The sequence below is a fragment of the Carassius auratus genome, chromosome 4, assembly GCF_003368295.1.
Source record: "Carassius auratus strain Wakin chromosome 4, ASM336829v1, whole genome shotgun sequence".
NCBI lineage: Eukaryota > Metazoa > Chordata > Actinopteri > Cypriniformes > Cyprinidae > Carassius > Carassius auratus.
The window spans coordinates 10,568,210-10,594,474 of record NC_039246.1 but is presented as its reverse complement, the minus strand read 5'-3'; the positions used below and the strand labels follow the sequence as shown (position 1 = coordinate 10,594,474).

At 34.3% G+C, this 26,265-nt stretch overlaps 3 protein-coding genes across 3 annotated transcripts; 1 reads left to right on the top strand and 2 right to left on the bottom strand.

The window, feature by feature from the left end:
* Positions 1 to 1,035: 1,035 nt before the first annotated feature.
* On the bottom strand, positions 1,036 to 3,464 carry LOC113068687 (uncharacterized). Its single transcript, XM_026241517.1, has 5 exons — positions 3,374 to 3,464; positions 2,274 to 2,465; positions 2,007 to 2,163; positions 1,745 to 1,927; positions 1,036 to 1,261 (listed from the first exon to the last, which is right to left on the bottom strand). The coding sequence occupies exons 1-5, from the start codon at positions 3,462 to 3,464 to the stop codon at positions 1,036 to 1,038; spliced, it is 849 nt and encodes a 282-aa protein (XP_026097302.1).
* Positions 3,465 to 9,555: 6,091 nt separating this feature from the next.
* Positions 9,556 to 23,969, top strand: LOC113067823 (solute carrier family 13 member 4-like). The gene is made up of 16 exons (XM_026240298.1): positions 9,556 to 10,124; positions 13,815 to 13,943; positions 15,732 to 15,868; positions 15,953 to 16,128; positions 16,218 to 16,272; positions 16,348 to 16,378; positions 17,261 to 17,335; positions 17,422 to 17,609; positions 18,717 to 18,836; positions 18,912 to 19,013; positions 19,101 to 19,202; positions 20,114 to 20,220; positions 20,366 to 20,505; positions 21,824 to 21,985; positions 22,068 to 22,205; positions 23,338 to 23,969. Exons 1-16 carry the CDS (start codon positions 10,005 to 10,007, stop codon positions 23,473 to 23,475), a joined length of 1,920 nt encoding a protein of 639 aa, XP_026096083.1. The 5' UTR covers positions 9,556 to 10,004; the 3' UTR covers positions 23,476 to 23,969.
* On the bottom strand, positions 23,962 to 26,059 carry LOC113068276 (cytochrome c oxidase assembly factor 6 homolog). The gene is made up of 3 exons (XM_026240953.1): positions 25,923 to 26,059; positions 25,586 to 25,744; positions 23,962 to 24,206 (listed from the first exon to the last, which is right to left on the bottom strand). Exons 2-3 carry the CDS (start codon positions 25,727 to 25,729, stop codon positions 24,111 to 24,113), a joined length of 240 nt encoding a protein of 79 aa, XP_026096738.1. The 5' UTR covers positions 25,730 to 25,744; positions 25,923 to 26,059; the 3' UTR covers positions 23,962 to 24,110.
* Positions 26,060 to 26,265: the final 206 nt, after the last annotated feature.

Genomic DNA, 26,265 nt, shown 5'->3' with positions numbered 1-26,265 from the left:
TATTATTGAGCAATTAGGCTTGTACTGTTATTTTACAATATAGTGTTGTACTGTATTGTATCTTCTTGTTGTAGTAAATTCATTCCCGTTCTCCTGGTTATATTAATATTCTGGCAAAGTTCTCTCAACGTTAACAGACCCGGATCCGGTCGTACACATCCCGACTGGTGTTACTCTTGAGGAAAGAGTCCAGTTTGCTGTTGTTGTGGCGGAGCAGCCCGCACGCGCTGGTTCTGCCCATGGGAATGTCACCTTGAACACCACACACACTCACACACACACACACACTACGTCCCATATCCCGCTCGTGCTGTCATATTCAATACCATACAGAAGTCATTTCTGCATTCACTCAGTCCCTGTATAACTAGCATGGCTTGGATTTTGGTTAATGATGAATGCATTAATTTGATCAAAATTGACAGTAGATTTTTCATATTACAAAAGATTTTATATATAGATATTGCAAGGACTTTGTAATATTTAATCAAATCTTTTTATTTGTCATAAACAAAATCAAGTCTGACGTATAATAGGTTTATGAGATCCCAATGTATGTCCGTATTCTGTGTATCAGTGTAATTCTCCTACCCTTCCATAGTATAAAAACATAGAAATATTAAACTGATGCTCCAGTGTGACCTGACACAGTTGCATTTTTTTATGTTTTTTATGAATGCAAGTAATCAGATCCTTTGCAACAAAAATAAAAACTACTAACTAACAAACAGAAATAAACCCTGGAGTAGATCACAGTACCAGTATGGAGTCCTCACTTTTCCTAATATAACTTTCATCTTCAGAAAACTACACAACAGACCACCTTACAGTCATTCAGAAATCTCCTCACATATGCAACACACTAAATGTCACTACATTTGGACCCAAGCCTGGTCCAACATTTAGATCTAGCTGTGTGAGCTGATCTAGACGGCTCTAGTTTGAGTCCATCATTTCTCTTGGTTTTCTGAACCCCAGGAGCTGTTCCCCAGTAGGGGCCATAATCCATCACCAGTTCTGAATAAAAGTGTGTTTCTATGGCCACAGATGCTGTGGAGCGGCGCTGGGGTACGGTGGAAGAGCGGGCTGCTCACTGGGGCTTTCTGTGGGCGGAGGGGTGGAGAAGTGGAAGTAGATGGGCGCGCTGGGTGCACTCGGCACTGTGGGAGTGGGAACCCTCTGCAGGACCACATGTGGGTACATCTGACTTTCTGTACGGTAAAGACCAGGAAGAGGAGCTTTCAGGAGGTTTTCCTGACTCCTGCAAAACAAAAATAGCATAAAAAAATGCATGCTTTTAGTGAGCAAGGGAACATCAAAATGATCAAAAGTGACTGCGAACACATTTTGAATGTAAAAAAATAAATAAAATAAATGTTGTTCCTTTGAACATTTAGGAAAGAATCTTAAAAAAATACATAAGGATTAAAATGCATAACAGTTTCCATAATAATATTAAGCAGCACAGCTGTTTACTACGAAAGATTGTTTCCACCATGGGATACAAAATAAAAAGGTAATACTGAAAAATCTAAATTGGCGTTGTTTTGACAGAATTGTGACAAACTTGCAATAACAAAAAAAGTCAGAGTTGAGCAATAAAAAAAATGTGATGGAAACAAACAAAAACATTATTATAAACTCAGAATTGTGTCTCTTAAGTAGAACCAGAAATTTGATGATTGTGACAAGTATTATCAATTAATCCATTAATTTTTTTATTTAACAATGCTGATTTTCTCACCTCTGATACCCGCGGTTATCATAACCAGCTAGTCCCATATAGCACGGGCTCTCAGGGGTGAGATGGGGATCAAGATGATGGGAAAGGTTGTAAATATTAGGTGGTGGAACAGCTTCCCAGTCTCCTTCGTCTCTCTCCAGCCAGCACTTGCTCCTCCAGGATGATTTGCGCTTGTCTCTCGCCCTTGAAAGTCAGAGAAATCATTAGCATCCTGTTTGCCTATTTTAAGCTCCCTTGTCTCTTCCTCCCCAGATGTGCATACCTGCCTCGTCCTTCTGTCCGTTCTGACCTCTTTTTGCTCATGCGCTCCTGGAGACAGCAGATGATGAAGGACACGGACATGGCGAGGATGATGATGCTGCTCACTATCGATGCCAGCACGGCCGCTCTCAGCCCACGGTCCTCCGGTTTAGGAATGGCTACCATATTTACACAATAGTGCACATTGAAAATCTGGGATTTAACTAGCATGAATGCAATGTTATGAGTTTTTCTCTCTTAAAACACAATGATTGCAGTGAACACAGACCCTCACAGTCGGGTGGGTAGTTGCTCCACTGAGCGGTGTCGCTACGCAGGACACAGGCGATCTTCTCGCTGCCCACCAGCTGGTACCCCTCGAGGCACCAGAACGCCAAAACTGTTCCCACCGACATCCCACTGCCCTTCTCTAGATAGAAAGAACCTCGCCGAGGGGGAAGCAGCGATGTGCACCTCAGGCCTGCAAACAGCAACCACAGATGGTTAGACACCACTTCTAAATGTGCTAAGACTTCAGATATACTTTACTCAAACAGAGAATAGAATAGAATACAATAGAATTTGTTGTTAACACTTTTTTTCATAATTTGACTAAATAGAAAATAATAGAATCAAATAGAAAAAAGAGAACACTTTACTTTAATCACTTTTCATAGAATAACATTTGTTGCTGTCACTTTTACATACTGGACTAAATCCAACACAGAGTAGAATAGAATAGAATAGAATAGAATAGAATAGAATAGAACTGTTGTTATTATCAGTTTTTCATGATTGGACTATACTACACACACACACACACACACTGTGACAGAATAGAATAGAATAGAATAGAACTGTTGTTACATGTTGTTTTCATGATTGGACTAAACTACACACACACACACACACACACACACACACACGCACACACACACACACACACACACACACACACTGTGACAGAATAGAATAGAATAGAATAGAATAGAATAGAATACATCTTTTTGCTATCCCTTTTTCATGATTGGACAAAATAGAATAAAATAGAGTGTAACTTGTTGCTATCAATTTTTCATAATGTGACTAAATGGAATAGAATAGAATAGAATAGAATGGAATAGAATAAAAGTATAAAAATAAATGTCAATAATCACAAAATCAAGACTTATGTTCATAAGTGCATAAATCCATCAAAATGACAGCTTTAAGTGTGTCTGCGAGTGTATGTGTGTAAAGCTTTCCTGGGACTTAGTTAACAGTACATAGTTATCCTCAAGGGTTGAGATGAAAGTATTTTCCCTTCTCTCTTTCCATCAGTACCCATAGGCATAGGGTGTATTCTCCCTCACTCTATCCCATAATCCACCTCTGCTCCAGTCTCTCTACATTCCCACAGAGGATTCAGCATCTTCTGTGTTCTCCTGCTGAGAACTGCCATCCCTGCACTGTTCATCTCCTCTGTCGCTGTAAAGCTCATATTGACTGTGCTGGAGTCAGTGTGATTGAGCTGGCAGGGTCACTGGATGGTGTTTATTGTTCACACCAGTTCCAGTCCTGTGCTGTTCTCATTAAGCTCAGCTTAACTGGCCTGGCAATGCTGCAAGCGCTAAGCAATCCGACTCCATAGCAAAATAAATAAATAACTCAACTGTCAGTTTCTTTTCTTCGCCTTTGTCCCGTCTCACATACTCCGCAAGGGTCGTACCAGAGAGCTTCTCTGAGAATAGAACCTGATTAAATAAAGCATTGGGCTGTGCATTAAAAATGTATTACCCACAAGTCCCTGCAGCTGAGGAGGCCCGGATGATGCAGTCTGACCACATGCTGCACTGAGACATTCTCCAGTGGGACAGGTTGATTGGATCAGTTTTGTCAATGCATGATTATTTAACTTCAGCAAGGAACGCTGTGGTACGACTTTGCATCTTTAACGTGTAACTGTAACCCATCAGCTGAGCTCAGCAGCTATTCCTGTGCACTTCGGCTTTCTGTCTTTAGCCCTGTCAGTTAAGTAATCCCTTTAAAGAAGTGACACTGAAGCCTCTGTATGTGTGCTGCAGGTAAATGAGTGACTTGGAGTGAATGGAACAACTTTACAGGTGTTCATATTATGTTTTATATTTATATATGTTTTCATTTGAATTTTAGTTAAGGTTTTAGTGATTTTGTTGCATTTAAAATTATTTTTATATAGGTTTTTATTTTTTACTTCAGTTTAAGTTTGAATTATTTTAGTGTATCAACTTAAAATAACTCTTCTTTATGGATTATCTGCATTATTATTATAGCAATCCATTTTTCTTCCAAATTCGTATTACTTGAATATTTTTGGAATTAGTTTTTTTGTTCTTTGTTTTAGAGTGATTATTAATTTCACATTACTGTCATGTAGTTAAAAATATTATTATAATTTTCTTTATATTTGGAATCAAGATAAATTAAAGGCATTAGAATTTCTACCATAATTTATAAATAAAAGTTACATTATAAATTATTTGTAATATAATTTTTTTATGTGAGAATTAGAATTTTTGCATAATTAATTTTTGCATTTTTTATAAATTCTGTAATGCAATACATTTATTATAACGCATTGCAAAACATGACTGTAATAATATTTTCTAAAAACATGATTTTCTAAAATTAAACTTAAGGTAGTACAAGAACAAATAACATGCAAAAACAAAAAGACAAATTAATTTTTTTGTTTGTTTTTGTTTTACAGTAAATACATTTTATCTGGGACAGATCCACTTCAGACTCTCTCAAGTTTGCAGTGCACTGAAAGCTGAAAGCAGTGCAAATTCTGTCATGGCCACGGTGGCGATAAACCCCCTCCATTTCAGTTTCAAAGCTGGCAACCCTGTAACGGAACTGACAAACTGCCAACTATCCCACTGCCCGCCATTGCCACGTGGCAAAAAGCATCCTTTGTTTCACCTGAGCAAAAAAACCTCAAGGTAACTGACACCTGAGGATGCTGTCTTTACCTTCACAGATGCATTATACTGCAATTAAACTCATATATTACCTCGATAATATCAGAGATCCACAAATCTGTCATGCATAATGACTTTATGTCAGGAAACATCAATAAGCTATTTGCAAAGTACGGTCAAAGTATGCATGGCTGGGATATTTTATATGTTCTCCAATCATAATCAAATCTGAGTTCTATGCAGTTCAGGCTGATCTGATTCGCACTGATGAATTTTTCTGAGCCATTATGAAAGCTCTGTTTGTATGTAAAACCTTAAGAAGATTTTAAATGTTAAGGCCAACATGTGAATTTCACAATAACTGCATGATTAATATATTTGTGTGTTTACTGTAAATGCTGAAAGTTCTGAAAAATCTGAAAAAGTTATGCAAAACATAGAAGTTTATAAGCATGCACTTACTGTACACATGCAAAAACTTTTTGAGTGCATTTGATAATTATTGCATTGCCCTGTATGATGATATGAATTCATTATATCATTATAAGAGAATATTGTCACTGTACAAACCTGTATAGTTGCTCATAGGGGCTTCAGTGCTATTCACCCCCATCTTGGTGGCAGGTGGAGTGATGTGATGAAATATGGGACTGACCGAAGATCCTTCATGTGGCGTAAAAGTCAGAGCCGAGCTCCACGTCACAGACCACAGCAGGAAGCCCCAGGTGAGGCAGCTCTCCTTCAAAGCCATCTAAGTCTTCGTATTAAAATTAAGATGGAAAGTGTGAATGTCCGTCACTCATGTCCACTGGTCCTTGGTGAGTCCAGAAACTCTCCTGTGCTTCAGAAGCCAAACACAGGCTGTTTGCCTAGGGACAGAGAGAGAGAGAGAGAGAGAGAGAGAGAAATTGAGTGCTGTGTGTTTGTCCTCTGTAAGCCGCTCGCTGCTGCAGCTCCACTGCTGATTATGAGCCACTTGCGTAATGTAACACACAGCAGAGCTACAGTCGTTTCTGCAGTATATTTGCTAGTAAATTTTAGATATAAATAATTATGGTAAACCTTAACCCTAACCCTCCTCCAAACTAAAATTCCAGTTGCATCATATTTTTATAACACACACACACACACACACAAATATTTTTAAAAAATATTTCTTTTTTTTTACATTTTTATAATGATAACAATAATAAAGTCAATCTATGCAACAACAGAAAAGGAAGTATGGGATAATATTATATATTTAAAATAATTATCTTCTGCTCAACAAGGCTGCATTTATTTGATAAAAATACAGCAAAAATTGTACTATTTTAAATATTATAAAAAATGTTAAATATTAATCTGTTTGAATATATTGTCAAATTTGTTTTATTTCTGTGTTGCAAAGCTGAATTTTCAGCATTACTTCAGTCTTCAGTGTCACATGATCCTTCAGAAATCATTCTAATATGCTGCTCAAGAAACATTTATCAGTGTTATTATGTTGAACAATGTTGAAAAAAGTTGTGCCGTTTCATATTTTTGTGAAATATACAATATTATATAATAAATTATATGTATAATGCATGTAACATATGCAGTATTACAACATAAGTTATACACACACATACACACTTAAAAATTTACTATTTAAATAATAACAACAATAATAATAATAATAACTTAAAATAATAACTTTTATTTCAAATATATAAAAAATGGAGTATAATTATATAGTATATTTCATATATTTCATATTCCAAATATTTTTTTGTTCTCAAATCAGTGTCAGTGTAAACAGCTGACAGCGTACCCCATAATGTGCCAGCACGACTCCAAAAAGTGTGACAACTCATTCCCGTCTCTCAGATGGGTTATTTTTTAACCCAGCACTTTTTAGAGTGTGAGACATCATATTATCTAATTGTTTTTTTTTATGATGTCATTCTTTTTAAATGCCTTAATCTCTCCATTTCTATTAAAACTTATACCAGTTAACATGTTAAGCCTTTGTCACCTCACACATGGCAACATCACTGATGCAATTTCAAGTCATTTGATTAATTGATTGATTTCAAGTGAGTTCAGGTCATTTGGGCCACATTTTGACAAATAATCTGTCAAAAAGTATCCATTTGTCTACTTTATTCATTATTTTTTTTTATATTGATCATTTACCCTGAAGATTCTAAGCACTATCAGTGCAACAGCAGCTGATAATATCCCGCTGAGAGCTGACAGTGATGTCTCTGTGCAGTGATGCTGGTGACAGATGGCGTGACACCACAGAGAGGAAAACAATCAGACTTTCATTTCATCTGAGCAAACAGTCCTGATGTCTTTCGGAGTTTTCTCTCTCAGCGTCAGACTTCTTCAGCATGAATAACAAATTGTTCGGTTGATTAATCAAACACCTCGGCCTGTCTCTGTACTGCTTTAAGATCCTCACCCATGCACATTGTGGCATATAAACCTGATCTCAGTGGCTCCTCTCACTCTATCAAACCCTTTTAATGCTGTCCAAGAGGAGGACAGCACTCAATCTTCAGCATTGTGTCATGGAGAACACGGCCTTTTCACAGCCTCACGCAGGAACAGCCATTCTCCTGACATTCATCCCCTGCTAAAACCCTAAAGAGCTTTACAGGTAACTTAGGCAACATTGATTAGGTTACGCAACCGTGTATTTGCCGTTTACTGACTGTATGGAGAGCAGACCGATGATTTAGACGTGTGTCAAACATGTAATGTCTAAAACACAAACAGCTCTGCCCCCAATGTGAACAAACAAAGCTTTGCTTTAGTACAGCATTTTCTCAGATTATGTTTTCTCGCTCCATAAGAAATTACAAAGACTTAAAGCACATTACACAACAGAAAAGCAGCAAACAGAGATTTTTATTCCTTGTTGGCTGCACAGCACAGCACTTCAAGGCTCAGTCTTTAAAACGAAATTCTACTTGAAAAATCCCAATTCAGTTACAGTAATTGCTCTTGTCTTCCACTAGGTGGCGTGTTATGCACATTATGGTCAAATTTATTGGACTGATTGAAGATTCTTGTAATTCATTTCAATTTAATTTCATTTTATTTGGTGCTTTTTTTTGTACAAAAGTAAAATAGATGCATATTATATATACAGACTAGAAACTGGCAAAGAAACCACTGGTAGATATTTGTCTGATTATTATGTATATAATCAGGGGTGCACATAAGTGGTCAGCAGGTCCGCATGCGCGACCAAAATAAAAAATGCGTAGGCTACTATAAATATGTTCTGACAGTGTTAAAGCACAATTACCATTTTAGATCACAAACTGTACTATATAAGTTTTATTTTCAACCTGAAAGCATAAATCTAGGCTCTGCCTACCCGTTTCAAAGCACAATACAAAACTGTGACAGTCATCCACTGACTCTCTTTAATCAGCAGCGCTAAATCCGGATGCGCGTATACTTACTTGCTGGCAACCCGCCAAAATTTTAAGTTTGAATATGATGAAAACACTTTTGTTTATTTGTTTTTAGACGTTTTTTTCCCCAAAGCGACTTAAAATTGGGGAATACATAAAGCGATTCTTCTTAAAGAGGCAAACAAACAAAGTAGTAGTAAATATTTAAGTTTATTTACTATAAAATAAATGCATTTGTATTTAATACTAGGACTGCTTTTTATTTTTAATAATATTATCACACACTATTATTTAGTTTATTTACTATTATTGAAAAAAAAAAAAAAAAGTGTAATAATATTTTAACTATTATTAATTCATTTTTTATAGTTGCATTTAATGGGTCACGCTATATGCAGTGTGAGGACCAAACCAAATCTCCAGGTTCTGTTCTGAGAACCAGGCTGAAACAATTATGTGCACCCCTGTATATAATATAATATAATATAATATAATATAATATAATATAATATGAAAAAGGAAATACAAATTTCTAAAACATTATATTTTTCATATGTGATGCAATTTATTATATAATTATAATTACATATTTTTTCTTTTATGTTGTAATTAGCGTTTAATATACATATCTTATTATTTAATTTAAATATTACAAAAACAAAAACTACTATATTACTATAATAAAAATAAATACATTTTTTAATTGCATAGTACAATTTATAAATTATATATGCATATTAATTAAATATATAGAACTATTATAAACAATATAATATAATACGTCAGGACACATATAATCATGTAGGACACACATCACGAAGATTTGCTTAACATTTCTTCATAATTGTTTTAATGTAGGCTACTATTATGCTAAAAAGTGGAAAACACACATGATTAGGTATTGACTGATGCAGCACTCAATGCATTCTGAGAACTAATTCTGAGATATAGGCTCTGGGTTTAATGTGATCTTTAGAGCGTGTGTTAACGCAGGTGCTTCTGTTCTTTATTTCCTGACAGGCTCAATAGCGTGTTCTCTGTTCCCTTTTGAGTTTATTCTGAGAAAACGACTGTTGCATCTAAACGGTTCAATTTGGCTCGTGATCTTCGCTACCCCGCTACCCCACCACGTCCATTCATAAACTCCACTCATTCACCTCTGATTGGTCCGGCTGTAAACTGGGAGGAGATATGGTTAGATTAAAGTACAATCTACCGCGTACTCATATATTTAATCTCCATCGTAGGAAAGGTTTTTATAACGCAAACGGAAAATAAGTTCATCAAGAGTTGCTTAAGCGCAATTGGTGACATTTTACAGTGTAAGTAAATAACAAAGCATGGCGAATCAGAGATAGACGCATTTACAGGTGGAGACACAAAAGAGCCATCGGTGTTCTTTACATCAATACACCCTGAAATCCTATAAGAGGGCCTGGAGTCACTCTTGGATGGACTAGAAGGACTGCAGCCACATTCAAACAGGAACCAAAGAGAAAAGTTGCGCTCTCTGTCCATGCAAACTTATCCGAGAAGACGCGCAGCGCGTAAAACGCACGAAAAGGGAAGCAGGGCAAGAAGAAGTTAATAAAAAGTCATAAAAAGCTGAAGGGGGTGTAAAGCAAACTTCTCGAAGACAACTTCTTGGACTTCTCAGGGCTGAATTGAATAAAGCGTTCTCCCATGAGGCTGGAAGGCGCCAGAATGGACTTGATCAAAAAAATATGGACGGCTCGGAAACTCATTCTCGTGGTGATGATTCCTTTATCGCTGCTGCCTCTTCCTCTCATCCACCCGTGCAGTGTAAGTAGATCCTCAGTCAATTCCACGATCGAAGCGCACGCTGCGCGAGTGCGCGTACTCGGTGCGCTTTTACGCGCTGCTTACTTTTGGCCATGTGCACTACATAGTGCGTTAAAATGCATTTGATTTAAATGTTATCGCTTCGTTAATTCCAAAAGGAATCTTTATATACGTGGGAAATGTGTACAGGCATCTAAATTAAATTCTGTTTTTGAGACAGACAGATTTAATTATATAACGTCTTAAACATTCTAATGATTATATGGCTTATTATGAATTGATTATGGCCTCGGTTACTCGAGGAGCCGTCGCGACCTCTCACCTGATTGGTCGTTTTCCAGGTGCGCTACAGAGCGCGTCGCGCGCCGGTGCCGTGACTGTTCAAGTGCGCCGATGTTCTCACAGGAATTGTTTGTTTGAAACATCTGCAGGTTTTACAGATGTTGTTTGTTTGTGTAGCAATTGGGATCTTAGATTCAGTCCAACATCAGCAAATCCTGCAGAGACGCACTGCGCTTATTTAACCGGTGTCTCGCTCTTGAATCCTACAAAAAATCGCTTGCAAATCGTTTTAGTGAATGCCATTTTTTCATACATGTGCATGCCATTCTTACGCAAAATTAGATTATGAGAACACACCGCATAAAGACTTTTTTTTTTTTTTTTCTTTCGTTTAATTCAGTGTCGTTCCTTTTGAAATTTAGGCTACTAGTTCCGAGTGTTTCAGAGTAAACCCACATCATTCATTTTGTCAATGTATGTAAAATAACAGAAAAAAAATAATAATCAGATGTGCAGAAATCCAGAAATCACAATACATTCACGGATAGCAGATTTTTTTTTCCTTACATTACTATCATATATATATATATATATATATATATATATATATATATATATATATATATATATATATATAGCTATAGATATATTTGATATTGTAATAGGTGCAGTTTATGCATGGATTATTTGTACTTTGTAATAAATTTTTCACACTGCAGGGCCATTTCAGTTGTGAAGTCAAATATGTTAACTAAGTGAATGAATGAATGAATGAATGAAGTGGTGACAGGATCTAAGAAATACACGTATACATAAATAAATATAACCTAAATTAACATAAATATAAATAACTTAGCCTAAAACCTTTCTGCGGAAGTATCCGATTCTTTACCAAAAGTTTTAATGCTTAATTTTGAAAAATAGAAAGCATGCATTTGGGAGATGCTTTTATCCAAAGCCACACACATTGTAATGTAATGAGACACATGATTCAAATTGATCTAAAGAGCAGAAGTCAATATAGGTAAATGTGGAAACAGCGCACAGATCAGGAAATGTCATTATCTTCTGCCTTGACAGCTTTTTTTGCAATTCCAAAACATGTTTAAGATTAGGTCACTTGCACAGGTTTGCTTATCTCTCTCTGATAGCGCTTTTCATCAAGAGTCAGAAATAAAGGGGTTAGTGCACAGTAGTTCACTAATCCCATCTCACCCGCCGACTGAAAGCAGAATGAATGCATGTGTGAGTGTGTGTCCTGCGGTGAAGATTGTATTGATGTGCATTTCCAAATGCTTGATGTGTAATCATCTACTAATCAGTTAGAGGAAATCATCAGTTTCCTTTATCATCAACGCCCCATCGGACCTTCTAAAAGAAATCAGCTGGATCTGATGGACTGAGTTCTTGAGCAATGACGAGATTAGAGCAGAACAAAAGCAATGTGCCAATAGAGGCTTAATCTGCAGTGTGCCACATAGCTGACGGCCTTCAGCACAGTTGGGCGGTAAGGAGAAAGCAGAAAGCTGCTGGCCGGAGTTTATGAGCACAGGAGCACACTGAGGGATAATCAGCTTGGGAAGGAGAGAGCTAAGAGACAGAAGAAAGTACAGAAAAGGCCAAACAACAGACGATTGCTATAAGGGACACGCTATCAACCAATGTACCCATGCTAAATTAATGCTTTTATAAATGTAAAATAAATGTTTACAATAAGGTCCCTTTAGTTAGCATTAGTAGTGCATTACCTTACATGCACTAAAAAGTTGGTGAAGAAACAAATTTTCCTGTAGAAATTGCTTTTCAATATCACAGACACTGTAATAACTAATAACAGACCAGTTTTGAAGCTGAAAAACTCAAAAGGTATAAATTCTTGAAAAAATGTACTCCAGTAATATTTTATTTACTATTTTGAAAAAGAACTTTTACAGTGTGCATACAAGAAGTTTCACTCAGAAATCGCTTGTAAATTTCACAGATAATCACAAAGAAATTAGAAAATAAAGTGAAATTTGGAATATAAATTATGAAATAGTATTTTCTTGCAGAACGTACCCCTACTATCTTTATTTTATTTGAAAAACAATTTTTACAGTGTTTTTTTTTTAAGTGTTAATGTTAGTTAATAAAATACAACTGTTCATGTTAGGTCTATTAAATAATATTAGCAGGTAAAACTTTTGATTTTAATAATTAATTATTACATTTTAGAACTAGAATAAACTAATATTAATAAATGCATTTTTAATTGTTAGTTCATGGTAACTAATATAGTTATAAAAATAAACCTTATTGCAAAATGTTACAATGAAATAAACTGAAATGTTTTTTTTTTCAGTTTCTGACTGAAAGTGTTTTTGAGTGTATGAAGAAATAACACAAAAAAGCAAATCAGATGTGCAGAAAATTAAAATAAGTTAAAATTAAAGTTAAAGTTAAAATTCTCGAAAAATAATAATACCTGGATTTCTATCAACAATCCTAAAACTGGCCACAGATCAGTGCCTCTCTACATCCACATCATTAGTCTGGTGTATTTATTATGTCTGGAATGTGTGAGCGTGTATTAACTTTGCTTTGCTCGGCCTGTTATAAAATCTGATTAATTATGAAATATGAGTCACCTGACAAATGCTCGTTCAGTCAGCCTAATCTCCACATGCATATTTGTGTTTGCTGGATCCACGTGAAGTGTTGTGCCCAGGTCCACATATTTGGCAGGGCAAACCGGATTTGGATTTTTGTCCTGATTTGTGGACTGACGCACATGCTTTCCTGCTGTTTTTCTCATAATTAAAGTCATCATTTTATTAAAGTAATGATTTCCTCCTGCACTTTAGAAGTGACTGGTACATGCAAATATCTTGTTTATATTTGTAGATTTGCATGCAATCACCTCTTTATCTTATTTAACAAGATTAATATATATATATATATATATATGCATTATGCATTAAACAATATACTTCAATACTGCATATAGCTATATATTGCAATATTGCTTTTCTATACACACACGCACACACACACACACACACACACACACACACACACACACACACACATTAATGATACATAATGTATGCATAAATGATGCATATATTGCAACATTGCCTTAAATTGACCTTAACGAACCTTTTCACATTTAAAATGTAGTTAAAATGTCATTATAAAAAATATAAATTATATTTTAAACAGTGAAAATATATAATAGATTACGCATTATGTATGCTGTTATATTGTGTATATCTAACATGGATTTAACAATTTGGTTTTAATCAAATTATTAATAAATCAAATACATATGTTAATAATAAGTTTGACCTTCAGAATTGGCTGATATAATTCCATCCAGAATCAAGGAAGCGTTCAGGTCTCATTAGGAAACATGTTCTGTGTCTGTAGGAGTCCTCATGTGCGTATGTCCTGATCGTGACAGCGGTGTACTGGGTGTCTGAAGCTGTACCCCTGGGAGCCGCTGCACTCGTCCCGGCCTTCCTCTACCCGCTGTTTGGAGTCCTCAAGTCCAGTGAGGTAAGACACCTCTCTTTGCTCTGTCACTGTGTACTGTAGGATGTTTTGTGTAACAGTTAAGAACTGGAATACTGTAGGTTAAATGTGTAACATTCATAAATAGCGGAACTTTGCATTGCTTCTGCAGCTGGTTTATATAATATGACCTGTTTTCTGGGGTGAATATCTGACCTGGTTATATTCTTGAGCTTTTGAGCCTCAAGGTATGAGGCTTCTGTAGATGATGTCTTAAGAGTGAAAAATGTCATAGTGATTTTGTTTCATCAAGCATGTGAGTTTTACAGCTCAAAGAGCTGCTGATCGTTCATTTGTACCAGCCTATTATCGCGTCCACACTAAACTGCCAAGATATTATGTAAAAGAAAATTCTGCATCATGTGACTAAATCTCAATGACAAACTTGACAAAGCAACCTGTTATCTTAAATACTGTAATCATGTTTGGCAATTATTCCCCTTTTTACGTAATCTTTTTTGCTGACTGCAGGGACTTTGGGTTGGAGATTTATGTATATATGTTTTAAAACTTTCAAGAAATGTTTCTTGAGCACCAAATCAGCATATTAGAATAATTTCTACAGGGTCGTGTGACACTGAAGACTGGAGTAACGATGATCAAAATTCAGCTTTGCATCATAATAATTAATTTCATTTTAAAATATATTCAGATAGAAAAAATAATTTAAATTGTAATATATTGTACAATATTTTCTATTTTTATGGTATGCTGGGCAAAAACTTCAAAAACATAAAAAAAAAAAAACGTTTTAGGTTCTAAAAACGTTCTGGGAGCATTGTTTTAAATTTTTTCTAATGTCGAGTTGTATGGTTCTGATTACAATGTTATTTAAAGGTTACATTTTTTTCTTTAAAATTTTTTTTATCTTTACCCAAAATAAAAATGTGCTAGTTTGTGAGTTTCGAGGCTGAAGTTTACAGTCTGCTCTTCACCCCATGGAGGAGAGGGGCGGGGTCAGCAGAGCTCATTAGCATTTATAGGAATACTTCACCCAAAAATGAAAATTCTGTCATCATTTACTCACCCTCATGTCATTCCAAACCTGTATGAGTTGCTTTTTTATGTTGAACATAATAGAAGATATTTTGAAGATTGCTGGTAACCAAACAGTTGACTTCCATAGTAGGAAGAAGCAAAATATAGTAGCAATCTTCAAAATATCTTCTTTTATCTTTTTCAACATAAGAAAGCAACTCATACAGGTCTGAAATGACATGAGGCTGAGTAAATGATGAGAGAATTTTCATTTTTGGGTGAACTATCCCTTTAAAGCAACTTGGACTAAAACTTGTTGAAGACAGACCTAGATCTGACAGGGTAAAAATACAGTTTTTTTACACTACCATTGAGATATTTCAACCAAAGTATGTTACAGACTTGTTTATTTTTGACTAATGTTTATTTTTTTTATCCAAGACATAAAATTACTAGCACGTTTCTTTAATATTCTAAAAAAAATTGATTGTCATAATTAGAATATTAAAGGTTGCAAAAATGTTTTACGACATTCTACTAACTTTACTTTTGCTCAAAATATAACACCATCTGAATATTTTTAAACATTCTTGGAATGTTCAAATGTCCAGATTTGATTAGAATGTGGTTTAAATGTAACAAATATGTTTCTTAGAACGTTCAAATAACATCAAAAGGATGATCCAAGAATGTTGATCTTAGAATGTTTTCTCTCAATGTTCTCTGAAATATTATTAAAGCTATAAGATTTTTTTCCCTAACATTTCAGAAACTCTGATAAAACTGTGTTTGTAGGTGGCCTCTGAGTATTTTAAGGACACCACGCTGTTGCTGATGGGGGTGATCTGTCTGGCCGCCTCCATTGAGAAGTGGAACCTGCACAAACGCATCGCTCTGCGGATGGTCATGATCGCCGGGGCCAAACCTGGCATGTATGTATTTAGCAGGTGTATCTCACACACACACACTGCTGCAGACAGACTCTGTGAGCTGCATGTGTTCTGCTTGTGTTGCAGGCTGGTGTTGGGCTTCATGTGCTGTACGACGTTCCTCTCCATGTGGCTGAGCAACACGTCCACCACGGCCATGGTGATGCCCATCGCTGAAGCCGTGCTGCAGCAGCTGATCTGCACCGGCATCGCCGACTCCCTCGAAGACTCGCTGACCGTAGACACGCAGGACGAGGAGAGCGGTGAGTCACAGCATCCGTCTCACAAGCTTTTGCATTTATGGTTATTATAAGCTGTGTTTTTTAAATGTTTTGTTCTTTGACAAACAAAGAGGAAAACCAAGATTCGAGCAAGAATCACCTTGAGCTGCTGGACCGCAAACACAAGTAAGATACAGTCAACTTTATTAAACTACCGCTGTTAAACAAGCTTATTCATTGCAGTTTCTCTTTGTTTTGCAGTGTAAAACATAAAGTCTGTATGCTGAGTGAGGTAAGACAAAATCTGACCGTTTATCAACTCTATAAACTCAAAATTATTAGGAAGAAAACAAGAAATAAAGGGGGATTATGCCTTGCAATATATATATATATATATATATATATATATATATATATATATATATATATATATATATATAATTTTATTATACGTTTCTTTCTTAAAATAATAAATTGTATTTATAAAGTTGAATATAATTTACTAAAGCTAAAGCAATTTTGTTACATGAAATTAAATAATAGTCTGAAATACAATAAAATATAAATAACTTTTAAATTACCAAAGCATTTCCATTAAGTTTAATGTATTAAAATAATAATTATTTTAAATATTATTTTTTACATATTTAAAGAAAAACGAATAAAAATTACAAAAACATACAATTAATTACTAAAACTTTAATAAAAATTCACAGAAAGTATAAAAGCTAATAAGAAGTTATTATCAAAAACTATAATATTATCTCAGTAATACTAAAATAACACCGCCCTTAAGTTATCTATTTAAACTATTTATGTAAGTGATAGTTAGCATGCAATCTTTTTTATCATAATATGAATGTTAACAAGGCACAGAGAACAAATGTTTACGGTCATAAAATATCATATACTTTAGAAATTGGATGATTCATGCAATCAGTTCACTTTTAAAATTTCAGTATAATTAAGTTGGGAATGTCCCTCTAAAATGCATACTTTTTCAATCTTATTATGGAAATAAGATTTTTAAGATGCATGGTCTGAAAAGAAGTCAGACTATCAGTGATTGATTCCTAGGTAAATTATATATATAAAGAGAAGAATATATGGATTACGAACACACTTTTTTGTTAAATTAAGGCTATTTGTTTAAATATGTTTTTTCATACTCTAGGAGATGAATGGTCTGACATTGACGCCTGGTTTCGGTCCAGAGTTTTGTAAAGAATCAAACGGATATCTGCCCGAGGTGAGACCATCAGCTAGCCGACAACAACTCCGCACAATCTGCTTCAGACATTTCTAAAACCATTTCCCCCAATTGTTTCCAAACAGGCTCCCATCAGCATCCCTGCACCGCCGAAGAAACCCAAGATCCGGCGGGATTCGCTGTACCCCACCAATAGAGACCACATGATCTGCAAGTGCCTGTCTCTGAGCATCACGTACGCGGCCACCATCGGCGGCCTCATCACCATCACCGGCACCTCCACCAACCTCATCTTCGCCGAGCAATTCAACAAGTACTCTATCAGTCCCATAACAGCCACATTCAGAAAACACCGGGATTTGTTTAATCACCTGATTCAATCCGCTCAATCTCATTTCCTGACGCTAAGCGCAGAAGAATAACCCTTTCCTTTGTGCAGCATTTCTTGAGCAAAGGAGACTGATGTAAAGATATAAGTTACAGTGAAAAGCGGGCATTTAGTGGGTCAGTGGGGTTTGTATTATTCTTTCACATCTGTTATAGTCTGTGCTTGCTGGAAGTGCTGTAATCACTGATATATTCCAGAAATAATCAATGTAAAGCACTAATTGTCTTAAAATGGGTCAGCGAGAAGCCTTGCACCACTTCGACCAGCTCTCAGTATCTTCTCGAGGCTTTTCTTGAATGCTGTGTAAACAGAACCTTGTCCTTTTCTTCCACACTGGAATCAGTTTGACCTCCGAACTGAGCTGAGATTGAGCTTTCATGTGACACGTGTTTTAACTGTATAGAAAAATCAAGTTATGAAGTTTTAAATGACTTATCATAACACATTTTACATCCATAATGTGACGTATTTCAGAGTAAAACATCTTTCTTTCTTAGTAAAAACTAACTAGAAAACAAATAGAATTGGTAGAATTGGGAATGCTGCAAAATGGTCTTTATTTGTTGGTTAAAATATCTGCTGATGTCAGATGAAAAGAAAAGTTGTTTCAGAGGAAGTACAAGTTCATAGTTTTTTTATTTATATTACATTTTTTTGTAATGAAACAATGTTTTATTTTGATATTTGTAATATTTAAATCGATTTATATGTTTTTTTAAATATTAATAGTTTTATTAATTAAATTTTTATTTAATGTTACTTTAGATATATTTTAATATAAATATTAATAATATATATATATATATATATCACATAATAATGCACTGACTTTTTAAATTATATAAACACAGTGACAAAAAATAATCAAAATTATAACTCAGATTTGATTTATCCAAATATCTAAGATGTCATTTAATTCAACTTCAAATTTCAAGTTGCCCAAAGTTCGAATGTAAATGAAGCACAAACACATTTTTTACAGTTAAGTCATGTGTTTGCAGCACTAAGCTTTGCTGTAAACGTCTGTTTCAGTCGTTACCCAGAAGCGAAAGTCATCAACTTTGGCACGTGGTTCATCTTCAGTCTGCCGATCGCTCTGATCATGCTGATGCTCACCTGGATCTGGCTGCACTGTCTCTTTCTGGGATGCAAGTAAGAGAAAAATAGACACTTTGTTCTTGAAATGATTTGTAACCTAGCTGAACACAAGCTGTTATGTCCTCACAGTTTCAGAGACACTTGCTCTCTCAGCAAGAAACGCAAAACCAGGCGAGAAATCCTGTCCGAGAAGCGCATTCACGAGGAGTACCAGAAACTCGGCCCCATCAGGTACAAGAGACTGGGCTTCAGAAACTGAGATTCTCTGTCTTCACTAAGACTTTATTTTGATGTTGTGATTTTTCTGGTGGTTCACAGCTATCCTGAAGTCGTGACGGGCATCTTCTTCATTCTGATGACTGTACTTTGGTTCACCAGGGAGCCCGGATTCGTCCCCGGCTGGACGATGCTGTTTGAGAAGTACATGAACTTCTTGTGTTAACCCTTACTCAGTCAATAAATAATTTAATTTAATTTAATTTAATTTAATTTAATTTAATTTAATTTAATTTAAATTTAAATTTAAATTTAAATTTAAATTTAAATTTAAATTTAAATTTTATTTTATTCATCAGCAAAGTTGCATTGGATAAAAGTGTCTGCTAAAAGTTTAAATTATTTATTTATTTATTTATATGTGTAATGTATATTGACTCTTTTATTTTATTTTATTTTATTTTAATATTACAGATTAATATGATCCAAAGGTTTTGGTTACATTCACCAGCAAAGTTAAAATTATTTTATTTTGTTATTTATTTTATTTGTAAGATTCCAAGTTGGTTGAGAAGTTCATGAACATCTTGTGTCAGCTCAGTAAAAAATAAAGATTATTTTATTTTAGTACATGAACATGAACCTCCTGTGGTAACCCTTACTCAGTAAATAAATTATTTTATTTTATTTTATTTTATTTTATTTTATTCATCAGCAAAGTTGCATTAGATAAAAGTGTCAGCTAAAAGTTTAAATTATTATTATTTTTTTTTTATATATATTATTTTTTTATATATGTAATGTATATTGACTCTTTTATTTTATTTTTATATTACAGATTAATATGATCCAAAGGTTTTGGTTACATTCACCAGCAAAGTTAAAATTATTTTATTTTGTTATTTATTTTATTTGTAAGATTCCAAGTTGGTTGAGAAGTTCATGAACATCTTGTGTCAGCTCAGTAAAAAATAAAGATTATTTTATTTTAGTACATGAACATGAACCTCCTGTGGCAACCCTTACTCAGTCAATAAAATTGATTTCCATTTCTAAATCCTCAAACATATGCACATGTGATAAGAAAGATTGACTGAACCTCGTGTGTCCCGCAGGAAGGGCTACAGGACTGATGCCACGGTGTCTGTGCTGCTGGGATTCCTCCTCTTCCTCATCCCGGCCCGAAAGCCCTGGCCATCTGTGTTCTCCAGCGAGAGCAAAGGTCAGATCCCACGCTGCGCTGCAGTACAGCCGGCCGTTCACTCAGCAGGGTCCAGTGTCCAAGCGCTTCACTGGGGTACAGGACATGAGAGGAAAGGTGATTGGTCCGACTCTGGTAACCGTTCCTCTGTCTGTTCTCTGTGCAGGTGATGATGATGATGATGATGATGAGGAGGAAGAGGATCCTCTGGCCCCCATGATCACGTGGAAAGACTTCCAGAGACTGATGCCGTGGGAGATTGTTATTCTGGTGGGAGGAGGATACGCACTGGCTGCTGGATGCAAGGTGAGCGTTAATATAATGGCTATTATTAGAAACATTAGGATTTTCCTAATTCTCACTGGCTTGTTGTAATGTAAAATTTATTCTTTCCCATTATACAAATATATATATCCAAACTTTTGGTCTGTACTGTATATATATATATATATATATATATATATATATATATATATATATATATATACATTACAGACCAAAAGTTTGGAAAATTACTATTTTTAATGTTTTTGAAAGAAGTTTCTTCTGCTCATCAAGCCTGCATTTATTTGATCAAAAATACAGAAAAAAAAATGTAATATTGTGATATATTATTACAATTTAAAATAATTGTTTTACATTTATTATACTTTAAATGATCATTTATTTCTGTGATGCAAAGCTGAATTTTTAGGATCATTATCACACAATCCTTTAGAAATCATTCTAATATGATGAGTCATTATCAAAGTTGGAAATAGTTTTGCTGCTTAATATTTTTTCAGAGCATGTGATACTTTTTTTAGGATACTTTAATGAATAAAAAGTAAAAAAATATAAAATATATAAAATATAAATATTTTGTAATAACAATATACACTACTGGTCAGTAATTTGGGGTCAGTATTTTTTTTTTCTTGTTTTAAAATGAAATCAATACTTTTATTCAGCAACGATGTGTTAAATTGATAAAAAGTGATAGTAAAGAAAATATATTATTAGAATATATATTATTAGAATTTTTTATTTTTGTTTTGAATAAATGCAGTTCTTTTTAACCTTTTATTCATCAAATATATTAGACAGCAGAACTGTTTCTAACACTCATAATAAATCAGAATATTAGAATGATTTCTAAATGATCATGTGATCGACTGATGTTACATGTGACACTGAAAGCTGGAGTAATGATGCTGAAAATTCCGCTTTGCATCACAGGAATAAATTATTTAAATAGAAAACTATTATTTTAAGTTGTAATAATATTTCACAACATTACAGTTTTTTTCTGTATTTTTGATCAAATAAATGCAGGCTTGATGAGCAGAAGAAACTTCTTTCAAAAACATTAAAATAGTAATTTTAGTAAAATAGTAACTTTTGGTCTTTACTGTATGTATATATATATATAATTTTTATTATATCATGGTAGTATTTGGTGTAAATAAATTACAGAATTTTCATTTTTGGTTGAACTATCCCTTTAAGTAGCTAGTGGAAAAAACAGAGTCTCATTTATAAAGCAGCAGTTTAATAAAGAAATATATAGTATTAAATGTGATCTCTTGTGTAACCTCTATGTGTTAAGTTGTGAGTGAGTGAGTGCTGTGGTGTCTCTGGTCAGGTGTCGGGTCTGTCCATGTGGATCGGTCGGCAGCTGGAGCCCATGAGTGGTCTTCCTCCGTGGGCCGTGACGCTGTTGGCCTGTCTCCTGGTGTCCGCCGTCACAGAGTTCGCCAGCAACCCGGCCACGCTCACAGTGTTCCTGCCCATCCTCTCTGCCCTGGTCAGCTGAGACACACACACACACACACACACACACACACAGATGGAGGTTTATTGTGAATATTGTCTCCTGTCCCTCACAGTCTGAAACGCTGCACATCAACCCTCTGCACACACTCATCCCCGCCACCATGTGTGTGTCCTTCGGCGTCATGCTGCCGGTCGGAAACCCGCCGAATGCCATCGTGTTCAGCTACGGACATGTGCAGATCAGTGATATGGTATGACACAACATTAGCCTGTTATATCAGCTCCGTCCCGTCTCACAGCTGCGCAGTAACGCCGGGAAATCATTTGTTTTTCATAAGCAAACTGAGCGTGAAACAGGTTCCTGGTCCACTTCCAAATATACATCTCCTTATGATTTTAAACAGTATGTCAGACAAATAATGTGCTTGAGTGACAAAGAAATTAAGGTGCTAATTAAGGAATTAACAATTTAATATTTTAGCACATAATTAGGACTTCAGAAAGGTAACAGGGCTTCCAGCTTTGCATATAATTTTAAGATGCAAGACAACAAGATGCTCATTTGAAAGAATAACTTAATTATCAGTTGTTTATTATACAATGCCATTTTAACTTGAAAAGTCTTGAAAAGACTTTGACTTTTATTTATTTAATTTATATATAAAAAAAATTAGTTTAAAATGGGGAAAATATTCAGAAGACAATTTCAGTTGTCTTAAATAAAATATGATTTTTAACTAACATTTATAAACATAATTACAAATATTTTATTTCTAATTTATTGATTATTATATTTATCAGAGGGGTGGACAGACCAAAAAAAAAAAAAAAAAACATAATCAAAAAAAAAAAAAAAAAAAAGCTAGATTTTTCATTGTGTTTTGAAAATTTGTATTTATTGTTTTTATTTTAAAATAAAACTGCATCACCTAAAAGGAGAATATATTTCATTACAATAATTTACAAATATATATATATATATATATATATATATATATATATATATATATATATTTTATGAAGATAAAAAAAAAACTCATGTACCTTAAAAACTAAATATTATATTATATTATATAAATGTAAAATTATATATAACATTTATATTGTGGAAAAACAAAAGCCAAAAATGCCAATTAACGTTGAAAGAAATACAATAAAATAAATAAATAAATAAAATAGCTGGTTTTTGTGTTTAAAACGTACTAAATGTCTGCATCAGCTAAAAGGGAAAAAGAGGTTTGAGTTTAAATATATATATTAAAAAATAATCTAAACATTATATTAGATTTATTATATTACATTAAAACATTTATATTGTGGAAACACAAAGGCCAAAAAAACTGCTTACTGGCATCCGTTATATTGTCTCCTGGTGTTTTTCAGGTGAAGGCCGGTTTCGGAGTGAATCTGATCGGGGTGTTTGTGGTGATGTTGGCCATCATGACGTGGGGCGAGCCGCTCTTCCACCTGAGCGAGTTTCCCACCTGGGCTCTGATGCCGAACGTCACGGGCAGCTTGTAGCTGTGTTTGATCCAGGACATTGCACATACACTGAAGGAGGCACATATATACCTGATTAAGGCCTTATTTTTTATATCCGTGGAGTAAGAGGACGTCCGTCAGAGGATGCAGAACTGCTCACTGGGACTGAATGAACGGCGCGATCGCTGGAAACCATTCTATATATCAAAGCATTAGATGTAGATTAACATGTCTCCAACTACAAAACACTATCAGCGATGTTTGTGTGAAAACACAGAATGTAACACATCCGTATGCTTTATTTTCTGACATTTTACAAATGTCGTGGTACACTTGCATTATTTAGTTGAGAGGTTTGAGGGAGATCAGGCGTAGTATCTAACGTGCTCTTATCAAATCTCATGTGGTCTGGTTATGGAAGATAGTTTCAAACGTTACACAGAAGTACCCGCAATCGTAAACTGTATGTCTCAAATATGTTTCTTTCACCTGACTTCTCTGGAAACATAATAAACCACTGTATTTTTGGGTCATTTCTTTATTTTGCTTTCCAAACATCACACTGAAGCTCCATACAGTACAGATGCATTGAGATCAATCATAAGACAAGACAAAAACACAATGTTTCACAGAACGTTTCACTGTCAGTCCAGTGCTTTCATTTCCCTCCGCGTCTATAATTTTGACGCTCCTTCAGTTGGTTCATAACCCTCGTTTTGTATTTTCTCCTTGTATTTCAAGAAGTCCCTCCGTTTGAAGAAATACTTCACCTGCGAAGGAATCACAACAATCAATTCATGCAGATTCAGTGAGAAATTCAACAGAATATTGCTAAAAACAAGTGTTAAAAAGTGTGCAGAACTGTGCACTTGTAGTGTACTTCAAATCTTGAAAGTATATTTTTAAAACACCGTTCTTGTAGATAATATTTACTAAAATAAAAGACCACTTAAGTGCTCTTAAAGAGAGACACTTGCACGACTGTTCACGAAAAGAGATCAGTTGTTTATTTTACATAATCACTGTAACACAGCTGACATTTAAGATGCTGATAAATGTAACAAAACTTGATAAAAACAAAGTAAAAATTATTAAAGTTATATTTTATTTTATTTGTTTTATTTTTCGTTAATCATTTTAAAAGGGGAAAAATATGAAGACAGTTTCAATAAAACATTTTAACTAAAAACTATACACAAATAATTGTTTAAATATTTTTCTTAATGCTTTTATATATATTATATTACATTATATTATAATTATTATATTATATAAACATATTGTGAAAACACAGAGCATATTTATGTTGAAAAAAAATGTAATAACTGAAATATCTGGATTTTTGATGATGAACAATGAAAGCCTGAATACTTAAAATATATAAACTATATATTATATTATAGATGAGATTTTAAAATCATTTATCATTTTTTAAAGCATTTATTTATTTTGTAATTAAAAATTACTTAATATTTTGTCATGGTTTAAAAAGAATTGCACTTTGTTTTTTTCAACAAAAATAAATAAAATAAGTTCACTTGTTTGACCTTTTATGTGATTATTACATTAAAATATATTTTAAATGTACTAAATTGCAACTTCATCATTACAAACATGAAATTACAAATATATTTAAACGCACAAAATAAATGCATTAATGGAATAAAGGCATACCATATGTAATTAAATGTATTTAAGTCCCACTTAAATGGGTCATAAAAACAACGGTAACTGCATTTAATATAAATATTAAATTTGAATATATTTTCTTTAATATAAATATTTAACATTTAAATATATACATATATATATACATACATACACATATACATATATATATATATATATATCTTAAAGTATCCTATTCTATAATAAGCGCTCTTTCCAAAAGCACGCTAGAGAAGAATATAAGTGCATTGCATATATATTGAATGCTATTTTGTAGCATGTAAATGTACAGGGAACATAAATACTTTTTTGGGGTTGCCTTTTCAGTATAAGATTATGTTGAATAAAGTAGTAATGCATGACAGACAGCTGCTGCGAATGCATTCAGATTGCAAGCAGGTGTCAGAGATTCATAGAGAAAACCTTCTGAATCTCAAAAGAGATGTTGCTGTTTCTGCTGCACTCAGGACTATGGACTGACCCACTGGGCAGGACATTTGTCTTCAAACTCTCGTTGGAGTTTCTCGCAGGCAGATGTTTGATCTTTATGGACATCTAGACACTTCCAGAGCTCGTCTCTGGCGTCCCAGCAGGCTTTGCGTTCTCTGGCGTTAGGTGCGCTCATCTCAGCTCAGTCAGTCTGCAGGTTTAACAACGACAGCAATATAAACCATGTGTCTACATGTCAATAACATTCATAAAATGAACCTGTTTACTTATTAGCATACTGACAGACAGTAACACATTTCTATTTGAGTACACGTTATTATTAATCTGACAGTCCAGCTCTGTGAAAGAATAATATTTTAAGCGCTTACCAAAGACGGTTCATCACTTATATACTTTGTGCAATTATTATTAAACTGATAGATGTTAATTAGTCATATTCTGAAGTGCAAAGAGTCCCAAGGACGCGTTCAGCATGTAGGAAGTAAGGCAACTAGACACGTCGCCTTCTGATGACGCAAGCGATTGCGTAAAAGTATTTCATTTAGTGACCGCTAGATGGGACACTTGAACCACTTTAATTTATGGTTGAGAAATGTCATTTATATTAAAAGCATGTTTTAAAGTACACATTATGTGTATTAAAACTGAGTTTGCTTAAATAAAATAAACGTTAACATATAAATATAAAAAAACTGTAATTTCTTATTCTTT

Bases quoted from the DNA above. Each gene is read 5' to 3' on its own strand.
- LOC113068687 (XM_026241517.1), bottom strand. From the start codon at position 3,464: ATGAGCTTTACAGCGACAGAGGAGATGAACAGTGCAGGGATGGCAGTT. The intron at 2,466-3,373 runs GTAGAGAGACTG...TGCTGTTTGCAG, and splicing joins GCTGAATCCTCTGTGGGAAT to GCCTGAGGTGCACATCGCTG. The intron at 2,164-2,273 runs GTCTGTGTTCAC...TAAATATGGTAG, and splicing joins CTACCCACCCGACTGTGAGG to CCATTCCTAAACCGGAGGAC.
- LOC113067823 (XM_026240298.1), top strand. From the start codon at position 10,005: ATGAGGCTGGAAGGCGCCAGAATGGACTTGATCAAAAAAATATGGACG. The intron at 15,869-15,952 runs GTATGTATTTAG...CTTGTGTTGCAG, and splicing joins GCCGGGGCCAAACCTGGCAT to GCTGGTGTTGGGCTTCATGT. The intron at 16,129-16,217 runs GTGAGTCACAGC...TGACAAACAAAG, and splicing joins CACGCAGGACGAGGAGAGCG to AGGAAAACCAAGATTCGAGC.
- LOC113068276 (XM_026240953.1), bottom strand. From the start codon at position 25,729: ATGAGCGCACCTAACGCCAGAGAACGCAAAGCCTGCTGGGACGCCAGA. The intron at 24,207-25,585 runs GTCAGTCCATAG...ATTCCTTCGCAG, and splicing joins ACAAATGTCCTGCCCAGTGG to GTGAAGTATTTCTTCAAACG.